General features: G+C 37.5%; 1 protein-coding gene across 1 annotated transcript; it reads left to right on the plus strand.

The window, feature by feature from the left end:
- The first annotated feature begins 2,613 nt into the window (after positions 1-2,613).
- On the plus strand, positions 2,614-3,713 carry LOC119688461. The gene is made up of 4 exons (XM_038103141.1): positions 2,614-2,655; positions 2,747-2,963; positions 3,018-3,570; positions 3,617-3,713. The coding sequence occupies exons 1-4, from the start codon at positions 2,614-2,616 to the stop codon at positions 3,711-3,713; spliced, it is 909 nt and encodes a 302-aa protein (XP_037959069.1).
- The last annotated feature ends 9,509 nt before the right edge of the window (positions 3,714-13,222 follow it).

Here is a 13,222-nt window from a genome sequence, read left to right on the forward strand (position 1 = left end):
AATGAAAACAAAAATTGATCTTGCTTCTGATCGCACATAATGCCCAATGCATTAGTGATTGAAATATCAGTGAGGTTTAAATCCTTCATAGTGATATCGTCGACAAATGTTTCCACGTTGGAATGCCACTTAGCGAGTACTATACAACCATTTCGTAAAATACTAGAGACTTCATATTTTATTGTTGACAATTCATCTAATGAGTCTGCTCCGCATAGAAAATCATCGACGTAGAATGATGACTTGATCACCTTTGAACCAATTGGAAATTCGAAAACATATTCATCAGCCAAGTAGTGTAGGCTTCTCACAGCTAGAAACGGTGCACTTGCTGTTCCGTATGTAACAGTATTGAGTTTATAGGTATGTATCTCTTCACTTTCTGAAGTACGCCATAAAATATATTGAAAATAGCGGTCACGTGAGTCAACTAAGATTTGTCTAAACATTTCCACTATGTCTGCAGTAATGATGTAGCGATAATGGCGGAAACGTAACAAAAGCGTAAACAAATCTTCCTGAATTAAGTGATTTTTGCGTTGTAGTACGACATGAGGCGTCAAACACAACTCTAAGCTTTGTAGAAGTGCTATTTGGCTTGAGCACGCAATGCTGAGGTATATAGTAGTGGGATGTACGAAGATAAGGTCCTTCGATCCGGGTCATATGGCGAAGTTTCTCATATTCAATCATATATGCAACATATTGTGCCGTTATTTCTGGCATATGTGACAAGCGACGTTCCAATGTAGTGAATCTTCGAAAAGCGATATCTCGTGAAGGTCCAAGTGAAATGAATGTTTCCTTAAATAGTCCCCCACTTGGTAGGTACCTTGTCGTGGTGTGGGGGCTTAGGGCTGCAGTGATTCGTCGGGCTTCATTAACGGGGGTAGTCATACAATGATATGCTACCTCCTGATAGGGCTTCCCATGTTAGACAGGCCGGCAGATGAGCAACCAACTAAAACCTGCCTGTGTGCGTCTGTTTCTCCCCAAACTAGGGGCGGCACACAACGACGTCTGTTTTTTCCATGTCAGGGGTGGTCGAGTCCAAGTCTTTTTGTGCATAAGGTGGCAGACTTTTAAAGAAACCCTACAGGGAGGAAGCGTTTATGCATGACTAATGTCAGCTGAGAATATTAAAGTTACGGTGCAGGGAATCGGATCCCCAGTACCGGCGGTAGTTTCGAGCAAGAGGGGTACCTGGCGTCGAGATCCTGTGACCTCTCAAATTCAAATTCAAATTCAAATGCAAACTCAAATCTAACTTCAACTTTCAAATTAGAAGTTTCTGATAAAAATAATGGACAGGGTGCGGTCTCCAAGCCAACTTTGGGTAGGCAATGAGCCTTGACTGAGGGGGGTGAGGGAGATCAAATCGGGTCTCATTTTCTGAACTTACGCAGCAACCGACGATGACTCCTTATCACAGGCTAGCAACGTCGATGACATCAGTCCAGAGGTTGAATAACTTTTTCTTGGTCCTCCTCAATTCTCCTCATCCAAGGCTTCAATGCGGGGGATGGAGCCGCATTGGAGATAGTAACAAAGGAGCAGAAGGTCAGGAATGGCTACAAGCGATCGGTCTACTATCTAAGGAAAATGACGGCGAGGGACTCTTCCTCCTTCACGAAGAGGGAAAAGGACCTAATTAGGAAACATAAAAAGGCTGTGACAAAGTTGGAAAGAGACAACGCTACAGCTCAATCATTAGGAAAACAAGGGCAGTCCAAAGTGGAAGCAAAGTCCGTTAAGGATATCGCTTCAACAGCAGACAAAGCGGATCCAACGAGCGCGGTCAAGAATAGTAGCCTTAAGCTGCCACCAAAGACCAAACCCACAGGATCCTCTACAATGATACCCTCCTCTTCGACGGGCAAAGCCACAAAAAGGGCACTGTCTGAAGAAGAGACACATAAGGACTCAAAAAAGCCCAAATTATCGGCCTCTTTTGAATCCCCAATGGAGCTGGAAGTAGCCATCATAGACAAAGTCGACCCTGATGGGAAGATAACACCTAAGAATTGGCTACTCGTTGAGGCGCGTCTGATGACAGCAATGACGGAAACGGATAGTGAGGAATTAGTGTTCGACGGAGCTGGATGGCAGAAAGGTGTTAAGGTTGTTGGTTGCGGCAACAAGAAGTCCATGGATTTCCTTACGCGAACAATCGAAAGTCTTGGCACACTCTGGTAGGGAGCTCAACTCGAAGTAGTTCCTCGCTCTCAGCTTCCTGTACGCCCGATTGTATCCCTGTGGGGCCCACCTCTGGTTCCGGACAAGGACGTCATTTTGAAACTTATCGAACGGCAAAATCAGGCGCTGAAAACATCTGAATGGCAGATAGTGAATATGGCTGTCTGTATAAGCGGAACAGGTAGTGACATACTAATCGCTGTGGATCAACCGTCTCTATCCATTTTAAAAAAGGAAGGAACCATCAAATTCGGGCTAGGTTCTCTAAAGGTTCGGGTGCCAGGTGACAGGCCTCAAACCAGCAGAGGGAAGGCTGGAGGTAGTGCAAATTAATCTGCACCACTCCACCCTAGCCTCGCTCGACCTGATTAAGTACCTCGCGGAGCGTGATGTGGACGTGGCAATTGTCCAAGAACAATGGCTTGTCAAAGGCAAGGTCGCCGGACTTGGACTGAGTGGGTATGATCTCTACACTCCACATACACAAGGTAAGATTAGAACCTGTATAGTTGCAAAAAAAAGTCTTAATATTTTTCCCTTAACTTCTTAGAACAATGGAGATCTCACAGCGGTAGTATGTGAACAAAGGCACAGGCCTAGCCTACTGTTAACGTCCGCATATTTTCCGTACGATGAAGAAGAACCAACACCAACAGCCTTTCGAGCACTGACTGCATATGCAGGATCACGAGGATTATTTCTGGTAGCTGGTTGCGATGCAAATGGACATCACGAGTGCTGGGGCAGCAGTGATACCAACAGCAGGGGTGAGTCCATTTTCGATTTTATTCTTTCTACTAACCTAACTTTATGCAATAAAGGCAATAAGCCAACATTTCGAAACAGGGTTAGGGAAGAAGTTATTGATATTACGGTGGCCACTGACTCTAAATACTTTAAGGTAGACAATTGGAGGGTATCAGACACGCACTACTTTTTGGATTATTGTTGGATACACTTCACCATCAATCTAGAAGTTAAGAGTCCAAGACCATACAGAAATTCCAAAAATGCCGACTGGTCAAACTTTTCGAAACTTGTGAGCCAAAAGCTAATTCGGACAAACGTCAAAATTGGTCAAGGGAACGCAAACATTGATAAAGCGGTCGATCGCATTACGGGTATCTTGAATAAATCTTTTGAATCAGCTTGCCCCCTAACTAGGTCAAAAACTAAGCCTCAACCGGCTTGGTGGAGTGCGGAATTGAGGCTGCTGAAAACTACATCCAGAAACCTCTTCAACAAGGCAAAAAGTAGCCAGCAAGAAGAGGATTGCAACTTTTATAAAGTCAGTTTTAATATGTATGGTATAAAAGCAGAATTAAAACTGCAAAGAGAAATTCCTGGCAACAGTTCTGCGGAACTATTGAGACTGTAAATGAAGCATCAAGGTTACGAAATAATAACCTTCCTTAAATAGCAATCGAACAACTACACGTCCACTAGCATTGCGTGAAACAGTGTTACAAAATTCAGCTTCGCAATTAGATTTTTCATCAGTCAGCTTAGGTGCTTAGGTAATTTCATTTAATTTCCACAACTGTTCGATATTGAAATTAACGGCTTCTTTACAAGAAAGGAAGCAAGTAGAAGATTTAGAGTGCCAGAATTATACTTATCTGACACAACCCAACCAAGCAATGTTTTTTGAAGCGTAGGTAAGTTATCTCTAAGTTTGATTTGTCCTAAGGAAAGTATATCGATGAATGTCTCTGTTCCTAATAATAGGTCGATACGATTTGATTTATAGAAATTTTCATCTGCAAGCTTAGTGTTTGCTGGTAAATTCCAAGAAGAAATATCAATTTGTGATTGATGCTGGTACAAAATATGAGAAGTGATTCAAAAATCAAGTGGAATTTCGAAATCAGCAAGGCAAGATTTTATATTAGTCGAGGTTTTGTGTTTTATCCTTGTATTTGTGTATTTGTAGCTGATGTAGTTTGCATCGTTGAGGTGCTGGCGATAACAAAAATGTACTTGATGTATTTTGAGCTCGATGAAGCATTATATGATGAAACCGTGAACAATTGCATTTGTAGTTTGTTTGTCGGAGCCAATTGAACGCAACGAATCGTAGATTGCAGACACATTGTCAACCAGACTTCTAAGATGGCTACAACTTTGCTTTGATATATGTGGCAATTCAAACAGTGAAGCAATATTTTTCATAAAAATGAAACTGCTATTATCATAGCGGGATTTCAATCTCTGAAGTGCTTTTGGATAATTTTCGTTACTAACTTGAAAAGCCTTTACGGTATTCAATGCTTGTCCATGTAAACAGTTTAACAAATGATTAAATTTTTCAATATATGACAATGATTTGATTAAAAGACGAAATAAAATTTTTGTATTCGGAGTATGTTCCACTAAACGACGGCAATTTTGAACGGTGGCAATCTCGTATTTGATGACCCTCTTAAATAGATGTTTTGATGTTGACATATAGATCCTTAAGCTCGCCTCTCATTCTGTCCAATTCTTCAATTCGAGTTTGATAGCTCATTAGCTGCGTGAAGTACGATTCCAAAATGCCTAAACTGCATTTTAATTCAATAGGCGATAAAACCATTGTGTCTGATTTTGCATTTCGTTCTATGATATTCCTGATCCGAGTAATATTCTTCTTCGTGTTAGCACATTGCTGTTTCTCATTGCTGCCTCTCATTATGTCTCATTATGTCCAATTCTTCAATTCGAGTTTGATAGCTCATTAGCTACGTGAAGTACGATTCCAAAATGCCTAAACGGCATTTTAATTCAATAGGCGATTAAATCATTGTGTCTGATTTTGCATTTCGTTCTATGATATTCCTGATCCGAGTAATATTCTTCTTCGAGTTAGCACATTGCTGTTTTAGTTCAGTAGCCATACTAAAATCCAATTAAATTGCCGTAGATGCAAAAATCAAAATATTGTGAACAATTGATATATCGAAAATAGAGAAAATAACACGCAACAATAATTACACTGAAATAAATCGAACGCAGCAGCACAGCAGCGACAAGAACCAAAAGTAGCGTAGCAAAGGATGCACAAATTTTAGAAAAATACGTAAAACCAAAACGCAATCAAAAAACAGCAAAGCGTTGACAGCAGATGTAGCTGCAAGACAGCGCAGCGAGAAGTAAAGCGAGAAACAAAGCGTCGCAGTTGACAGCAGATGTAGCACCAAGACAGCACAGCAAGAACTAAAGCAAGAAACAACGCATCGCAGCAAGATATCAAAGTACCAACTACCGTAAGAATATCAAAAACAAAGTGCTTTTATTAACGATATCAACTTTAAAAACGTTATGTTTCTTTTATATATAAATACGTATGTATATAAAATATATGGAAATAATCCGTCATAAAATGTTTATAATTTTTAAAAATTTAATGTAGTCATCTACACTTGGCTATGCATATTTTGCAATATAGCAATCTCTGGGACCACCACCTCTTTTGGTTGCAATACTTGCAACGGATGATGTCATGTTAGATCTTGCTCTGAATTGACTTCGCACTATGGTTGGAATTCAAATTTTGTTGGCAATTGTTGCTAACCTAAGAATGTTTCTGAACAGGATTTTTGCAATATTTCTCAGTCCTCTGATTTAAATAAGGCAAAGAAACAATTTCCATGCATAATTATGAAAGCTGCTGCCACAAATGTTCCTGCAAGTACCATTAATGTTATAAGACCAAATTTTCCTACAGACGCTGTGCCCTTTGCCAATGAAAGTGATAATTTTCGAAGACTCGACTCGGAAAATTTTCGCATAACTATCCTGAATAGAGACATCCGTAAAGTGGTAGACGAAGAAGGTGGAGATGGAGGGAACATTTAGATAATTGTGATTCCCAAAATGATGAATTGAGGACTTACCTTAAAGCATTACCTTATCCTTCTCGTTACAACAACAAGGCGATAACTTCTCATGGGATCACCATTCCTGATCCTAAGCATTGCTTCCAGCAGTTTGGCCGCCTTTTCATGCCCAGTGTACTGCTTCTCTTGCTAAGAGTAAACATAAACGCTGTTCTCCCCTGATGATGTGTACAACGTGATCAAACAAACCAAGGCCTTGAAAGCATTTGTACCTGATGGAATTTCTATCCTAATGCTAAAACAGTTTGGGACCGCTGACGCTTTTAGCTCAGATTCTGAACTCCTTCTTCAGTTCTCACATCATCTCAACCATATATAAGACTGGGAGGATAATCCCTCTGTTTAAACCGGGCAAACCCGCTGGTTTCTGTGAACCATATAGGCCAATATCTCTTCTAATTCTAGTAGCCAAAGTTGTGGAGTCTTCAGTTCTAAAATAGATATCAGCACATATTCACCTAGCCCCTCACTAATATTGATCTCGCAAACGTCATAGCACCGACTCTGCTCTTGCGATATAACATCTCAAATCTCCAATAGCGTAAAGCAAAATTGGCAGTGCAAACGCATGGTGGTAGAAGGCCTTCACCTAGCAAAGGCACTAAACATACCTTGTTAATTGGCTCAGTAACTAACTCATTGGCAGACCAGCCTTATTTGGTTTTGAAGATAAAATGTCAAATACCAGAAAATTTAAGTAAAGTGTTCCCCAGGACAGCGGTCTTTCACCAATTATATTCAATTTATACAATAACGCCATGACTAGTAGAGCCCTATCTCCTAGATGCATTTGTCGATCCCTTTCTTTTTACCACACATATGTCGACACCTTTTGCAATGGAGTAAAACAGCAGTGGATCGAATACAAACTTGGTTTCGTAGCTCTTCACACAGATACAGTATCCTCTTCGGTACCTAAATTGACTCACAACTAGGTTCCCAACAGGCTTCCGCCTAATTCTTATCAGGAAAAACGGCATCTACCCTTGCAGAATGAACTGTTCTAGCACAATTTAGATTAGGATACAGCCAAGTGTTAAACAGTTTCTTGTAACACATAAACACGTCTATTTTTAGTGTGTGTTCAAACTGCAACTTTACCGCTCAGTCAAGTTTTGCAAGTCTATACCACGGTTAGCAAGGAGAACAGTTGTACTGAAATTATTATATTATTGTTATCGATCATGCTTTCCATAATCATTTCTAAAACATGGACGTTGACAAACATTTTTAAATGTTTATTTAAGTTTTAATTTGTTTAAAATAATTTAGAAAATCATAATAAGGATATTCAGGCAACAGATTAGTTGCTTCTTCTTCTTTTATTGTTATCTCCCAGTGGAGCATAGGGCCTCTACCATATTTTAATATCGGATTCGGTTATTTGATTCGCAGCATATATCACTCCAGGAATAGTTCGCTTCTCTTAATTCTTCTTCAATTGTTCTTCTTCACGTTTTATCTGGTGCTCCAGATATGCGGCTGCCTTGAGGATTCCATCTCATTGCTTGACGTGCAATGTTTCCATTGGGTCTGCTGAGATTGTGGCCTATCCAGCGCCATTTACGTCTTCTTATCTTCATAGTAGCAAATGATTGATTCGTAACGGCCCATAGGTTAGTGTTTGTTATGCGGTTGGGTCACCATATTTTAAATACTTGTCGTAAACATTTGTTCACAAAAGTTTGTATTTTTGTATCAATCTCTCTTGTATTTTCCAGATCTCACATGCATAGAATAGCACAGACTTTACATTGGAGTTGTAAATACGAATTTTTGTGCGAGTAGAGATTTGGTTAGAGCGCCACACAACACGCAACATGCCAAATGCAGATTTGACTTTCATTTAACGAGAATCAATGTCTTCGTCCGCACCACTCTTAGTTGCGACTATGCTACCTAGATTATTAAATTTATCCACGCATTCCACAGCTTCTTCTTTTATTTTAACTGGCGAAGAGTTTGAGCTGTATCCGCTAGCAATTACTTTTATCTTGTTGCAATTAATCTCTAGGTCGGCAATTGCTGCATTTATCCTAAGTGCTTCAATATTTTCTTGTAGGTCTCTGACGTCGTCTGCGTATTCCACGTCTTCCAGTTGCATGAATGGGTTCCAGGATACCTCTATTGTTTTTTAAGGACGCTCGCATCACTTTGTCCACCACGAGTATTAATAGAAGTGCTGATAATATGCACCCTTGTCTTACTCCTGTGGCTACTTCAAATGTGTTTGATAACAACCCGTTGTGCAACACTCGACATTTGAATACGCATGTACATTGCTTTGATAACATTTATTATTTTAGGTGGAACTAGTCGTTTCTCTAAAATATTCCAAAGAAATCCTCTGTTGACACTATCAAACGCCTTTTTGAAGTCAATAAAGGCTGCGTATACTGATGTCTGAAACTCGTTACATTGCTCGAACACAATGCGGACTGTGTTGATTAAATCGACGCATGTGCGGTTTTCCCGAAATCCGAACTGATTATCACTCAACGTTTTGTTCACTTCTTCTGAAATTCGTGTTAGAATAATACGGCTCAGTATCTTACTTGGAATAGGAAGCAAAATTATGCCTCTATAGTTATTGCAGTTTTTAGTGTCTCCCTTTTTGGGGATTTTTACTAGAATACGTTCATTCCACAAACTGGGTAAGGTTTCTTCGTTCCAGATTTTTTGAATAAGTGGAAGCCATATTGTAGCTATTTGTTCTATGTCACACTGCAGTAATTCAGTATAGATGTTATCGTTTCCAGGTGACTTACCACGTTTAAGATTCTTTATAGTATTGATTACATCGCTTTTTGTTGGTGTAGAGTCAAAGGCGACACAGTTTAAAAGGGAACACAAACGTTTTTGTTAGCGTAATTATATATAGATGTGCAGTCATGAATACACATATAGATCAGTTTGTTTTACAATGATAAAATTTTATTTGGAGAGTGTACTATGTAGATTAAATACATAATTTTTTTTATGTAAATTAATTTTGTAATTTATTGGTTTTTAATATATTCAAATATTTGTTTTTCAGACAAATAAACAGTATACAAACCATTAAATGCGTTGTTGTAGGTGATGACGCAGTCGACAAAACGTGTCTTCTTATATCATACACTACCAATGTACCAACGGTATTTGACAATTACGCTGTTACCGTTATGATTGGAGGTGAACCATATACATTGTTTGATACTGCTGGCCAAGAAGATTATGACCGTTTGCGTCCTCTGTCACACCCACAAACATATGTGATTTAGTATGCTTTTCAGTTGTAAGCCCAAGTTAATTTGAAAATGTTAAAGAAAAGGTAAAAAATTGTAAAATTTTTCATTATTGTAAAATTTTAAAACCTGTTCTTGTCTGTTAATATAGTGGGTACCAGAAATTACACATCACTGTCAAAAAACGCCATTTCTAAAAGAAAGTGCAAATTTTTATAATTTTATATATGAATATTCTTATAGCATTGACAGACGGGAGCTAAATTATCATTAAAGGGCTAAATTATAATTTATTTGCTCATTTAGCAGTTTTAAATGATTATTTATGGTTTTTAAATGATCGAATTTAACCCAATTTATTCATCATTTAGGTTTTTAGAAATGGTAATGCTGCATATGCAAGTGAAACGAAATAAAAATGGAACAAATTTCAAGCTATTTGGTTGTCAAAATGTAAACAAAACATATTTGGAAACATTGGTAAATATAAGTACTCGATATATTTTTATATATTTCATATTTTTTTTTATATATTTTATATTTAATTAAAGCAAGTTTCTTTAATTTTTCTTTCTTATCCATTTTGAATTTAAAAATCTCTTGTTTTTTCAATAACAAAAAACATACAGTAACTTCTTAATGATAATTTATACCGTCTGTCAGGACAAAAGTGAAGTGCTTTTTCGCATCTAATATAATTTCCATACCAGGCATTCAATTATTTAATTTAGATTAAAAAGTTTTAATTTAAACGATTTTTAACTATTAATATTTTCGTTTTGAAACTGTTTGGCAAACAGTATAATAATAAAAACTGTATATTTTTTTATACACTCTAATTATTTAACTATACTTAATATGAGTTTAGAAAATAAACAATTATAATAATAATAAACATGTTACAAATATTTATCAAGAAGGTTCCGAACAGTATTGAATTGAAACAACAAAAGTTTTTATGTATTTTTTAATTGAATATTTTAGCTAGCCATAAAGCTTCTTCGAGTATTGACATTTAGCCATCATCAGTGATCTTGAATTATTTTTTATATTTAATTATTCGTTAACAATTTTTTGAGACTGCAAGTATCAAGGGCTAAACTCCTGGCCTTCCAAATTTAAAGCTCAGAGTCAGTGTTCATTAGCCAATTGATTTAAAGACAAAGAAAGAAAGTTTATAAACAAATTCAATTGCTGTGTTATATTAGAATGAAATCATAAATCAGCTGTAGAATAATTGAATTAATTTTATTTTTATTTATTAAACTAGCGGTCCCGACAGACTTTGTTCTGTCAAAAAGATTTGGAATGTGGCAGTTTTTTGTTCCTACCTATTTTATAGTCGGGGCAAAAAAATCTGAACAGAAAAGTCACCCTGGTGTGTGGGCTTCAGCTCGGGTGACCAAAGTATCTTCTCTTCCAAGAACTTTGGCCACCCTTTTGGGATCCACTAAAAAACACCGACTGGGATGTCAGCCAGAGGGTTTTAAACTAAAACGCGAACTTAAGGTTTAAACCTGATTGGAAAACAGTCTAAAGGGTCAGTGGAAACGTAAAGGTGACAAATATATAAAAAGTGGGTGGCTCGGTTGGATAGTTGAGATAATGATCGGCAATGGAAGTCATGGGGATTTAATAAACATACCTACAATAATCAGCAACTTATTACAACACACACAAATTCATCTATTCTGGTTATGGTTATGTAAAAATAAAATCAAAAATGTGTTGGCAAGCGCATAACTCGACAACGCCTGGACCAATTTGGAATTAGCAATAATTCGATTTTTTCGATCGCACCTTGCCATTTGAGCAACACAATCCATTGGTTCGTTTTTGTATTTCAATGCCTTACAATGTGAGCAAACCGAGTTCATTGATCCAATAACAACACATTGATAGTTACTATAGTCAATTGACACATCGTAACTGAAAGCAGCTCGATATCCTAATTCTTTCGAATTAATTTCGATCGTCACGTTTTTGTACAGTATGATTAGATCGGGAATTAGTTTGGTTTGCAGCACTTCCGATTCTTCTACCTAAATTACTTCGTTAGGAGGCATACGAATATAAATTGTGTCACATGCAATAATTAGTGCCCATAGGTAATTAAACAATTTGTACAAAACACGATATAAAAAGAAAAGTCAGTAAAATACTAGTATGTATTTAAATTATTTACAGCTCATATATTAATGACAGCATTTAATTATTATACTTGAAATTTGAAATACTGATGATGTTGCTTAGACAACAGTGAGTGTTTGTAATGTAATATGAATGTTATTGAATAGCAATAATTCTACTTTTTTCTCGTCGTAAAAACCATCCTTGGACTTTAACGAACATTTAAAAAAAAGAATTGACCAAATTGGTCCAGGTGTTGAGTTATGCGCTTACAAACACATTTTGAGATTCATTTTTATATATAAGAAAGAAATTTATGTTGTATATATATTATATATATTTGAAAATGCAGTCCCACCTGATAGTTACAAAAAACCCATAACATAAATAATGTGTGTGACAGACACATAGATGGCGGCACTAATACTAAATAAATACTTTTTTCTAAAGTGGCAACCTTTTTAGGCTTACTGTCAAAATCATACGTTAATCCGACCATTTGTTTACAAGTTACAGTGCTTTAAGTGACGCTACTTTTGAGTTTTCAAAACAAAATGAATTCAAAGCAATTCAGTGTGCTGATTTATCATTGTGTTTTAATGAAAAAAAATACTATTCAATGCCAGGAATGGCTTCAAAAACATTATTCGGACTCTGCTCCATCAAAAAGAAGCATTTGTTATTGGTATGTCGAATTCAAATGTGGTCGTACAGACACCGATGACATTCCATCTACTGGACGGCCAAATGACCCTGTTATTCCGGAAAACGTTGAAAAAACACTGAAAATCATTATATCCGACCGTAAAGTGAAAGTGAGGGAGATTGCTGACATTCTACAGATATCAGCAGGCAGTGTACACACCATAATACATGAACATTTGATTATGAAAAAGGTGTTTTCCAAATGGGTGCCGCGTTTGCTCACACCGGAGCAAAAACAACAACGAATCCATGATTCAAAGAGCTGTTTGGACATGTTTACGCGCAATAAGTCGGAGTTTTTGCGTCGGTACATCACGATGGATGAAACATGGATCCACCATTTCATTTCAGAGTCAAATCGGCAGTCTGCTGAGTGGCATGCAGCCGGTGAAAGCCGCCCAAAGCGACCAAAGACGCAGCAGTTGGCTGGCAAGGTTATGGCGTCTGTATTCTGGGATGCGCATGGAATAATATTCATCGACTATCTCCAGAAGGGGAAGACCATCAACAGCGGCTATTATATAGCGTAATTGGAGCGTTTGAAAGACGAAATCGCAAAGAAACGGCCTCATGTGGCGAAGAAAACAGTTTTGTTCCACCAAGACAATGCACCGTGTCACAAGTCGATGAAAACGATGGCAAAATTGATCGAATTACTGTCGCACCCACCGTATTCTCCAGATCTGGCCCCCAGCGACTACTGGCTCTTCGCAGACCTCAAAAAGATGCTCCGTGGTAAGAGATTTGGCTCAAATGATGAAGTAATCGCCGAAACTAACGCCAATTTTAAAGGCAAAGAAAAATCGTTTTACAAATGCGGTATCGAAAGATTGCAAAAGCGTTGGAATGATTGTATCTCCCTAAAAGGGGACTATGTTGATGAATAAAAACGAATTTTGGCAAAAAAATGTGTTTTAATTAGTTAGTCACACACATTATTGAACGAAGTGTTACATCAGCTAAAGATTTACAACACTCCTGTATAATAGAATTAAAAATTGGGTTGATCAAAACAACATATTAAGCGAATTTCAATCTTGATTTCGAAAAGGTGATTCCACGGTAGATAATATTTTCGTCATCACT

This window comes from Teleopsis dalmanni, chromosome 1, assembly GCF_002237135.1.
Source record: "Teleopsis dalmanni isolate 2A chromosome 1, ASM223713v2, whole genome shotgun sequence".
Lineage (NCBI taxonomy): Eukaryota > Metazoa > Arthropoda > Insecta > Diptera > Diopsidae > Teleopsis > Teleopsis dalmanni.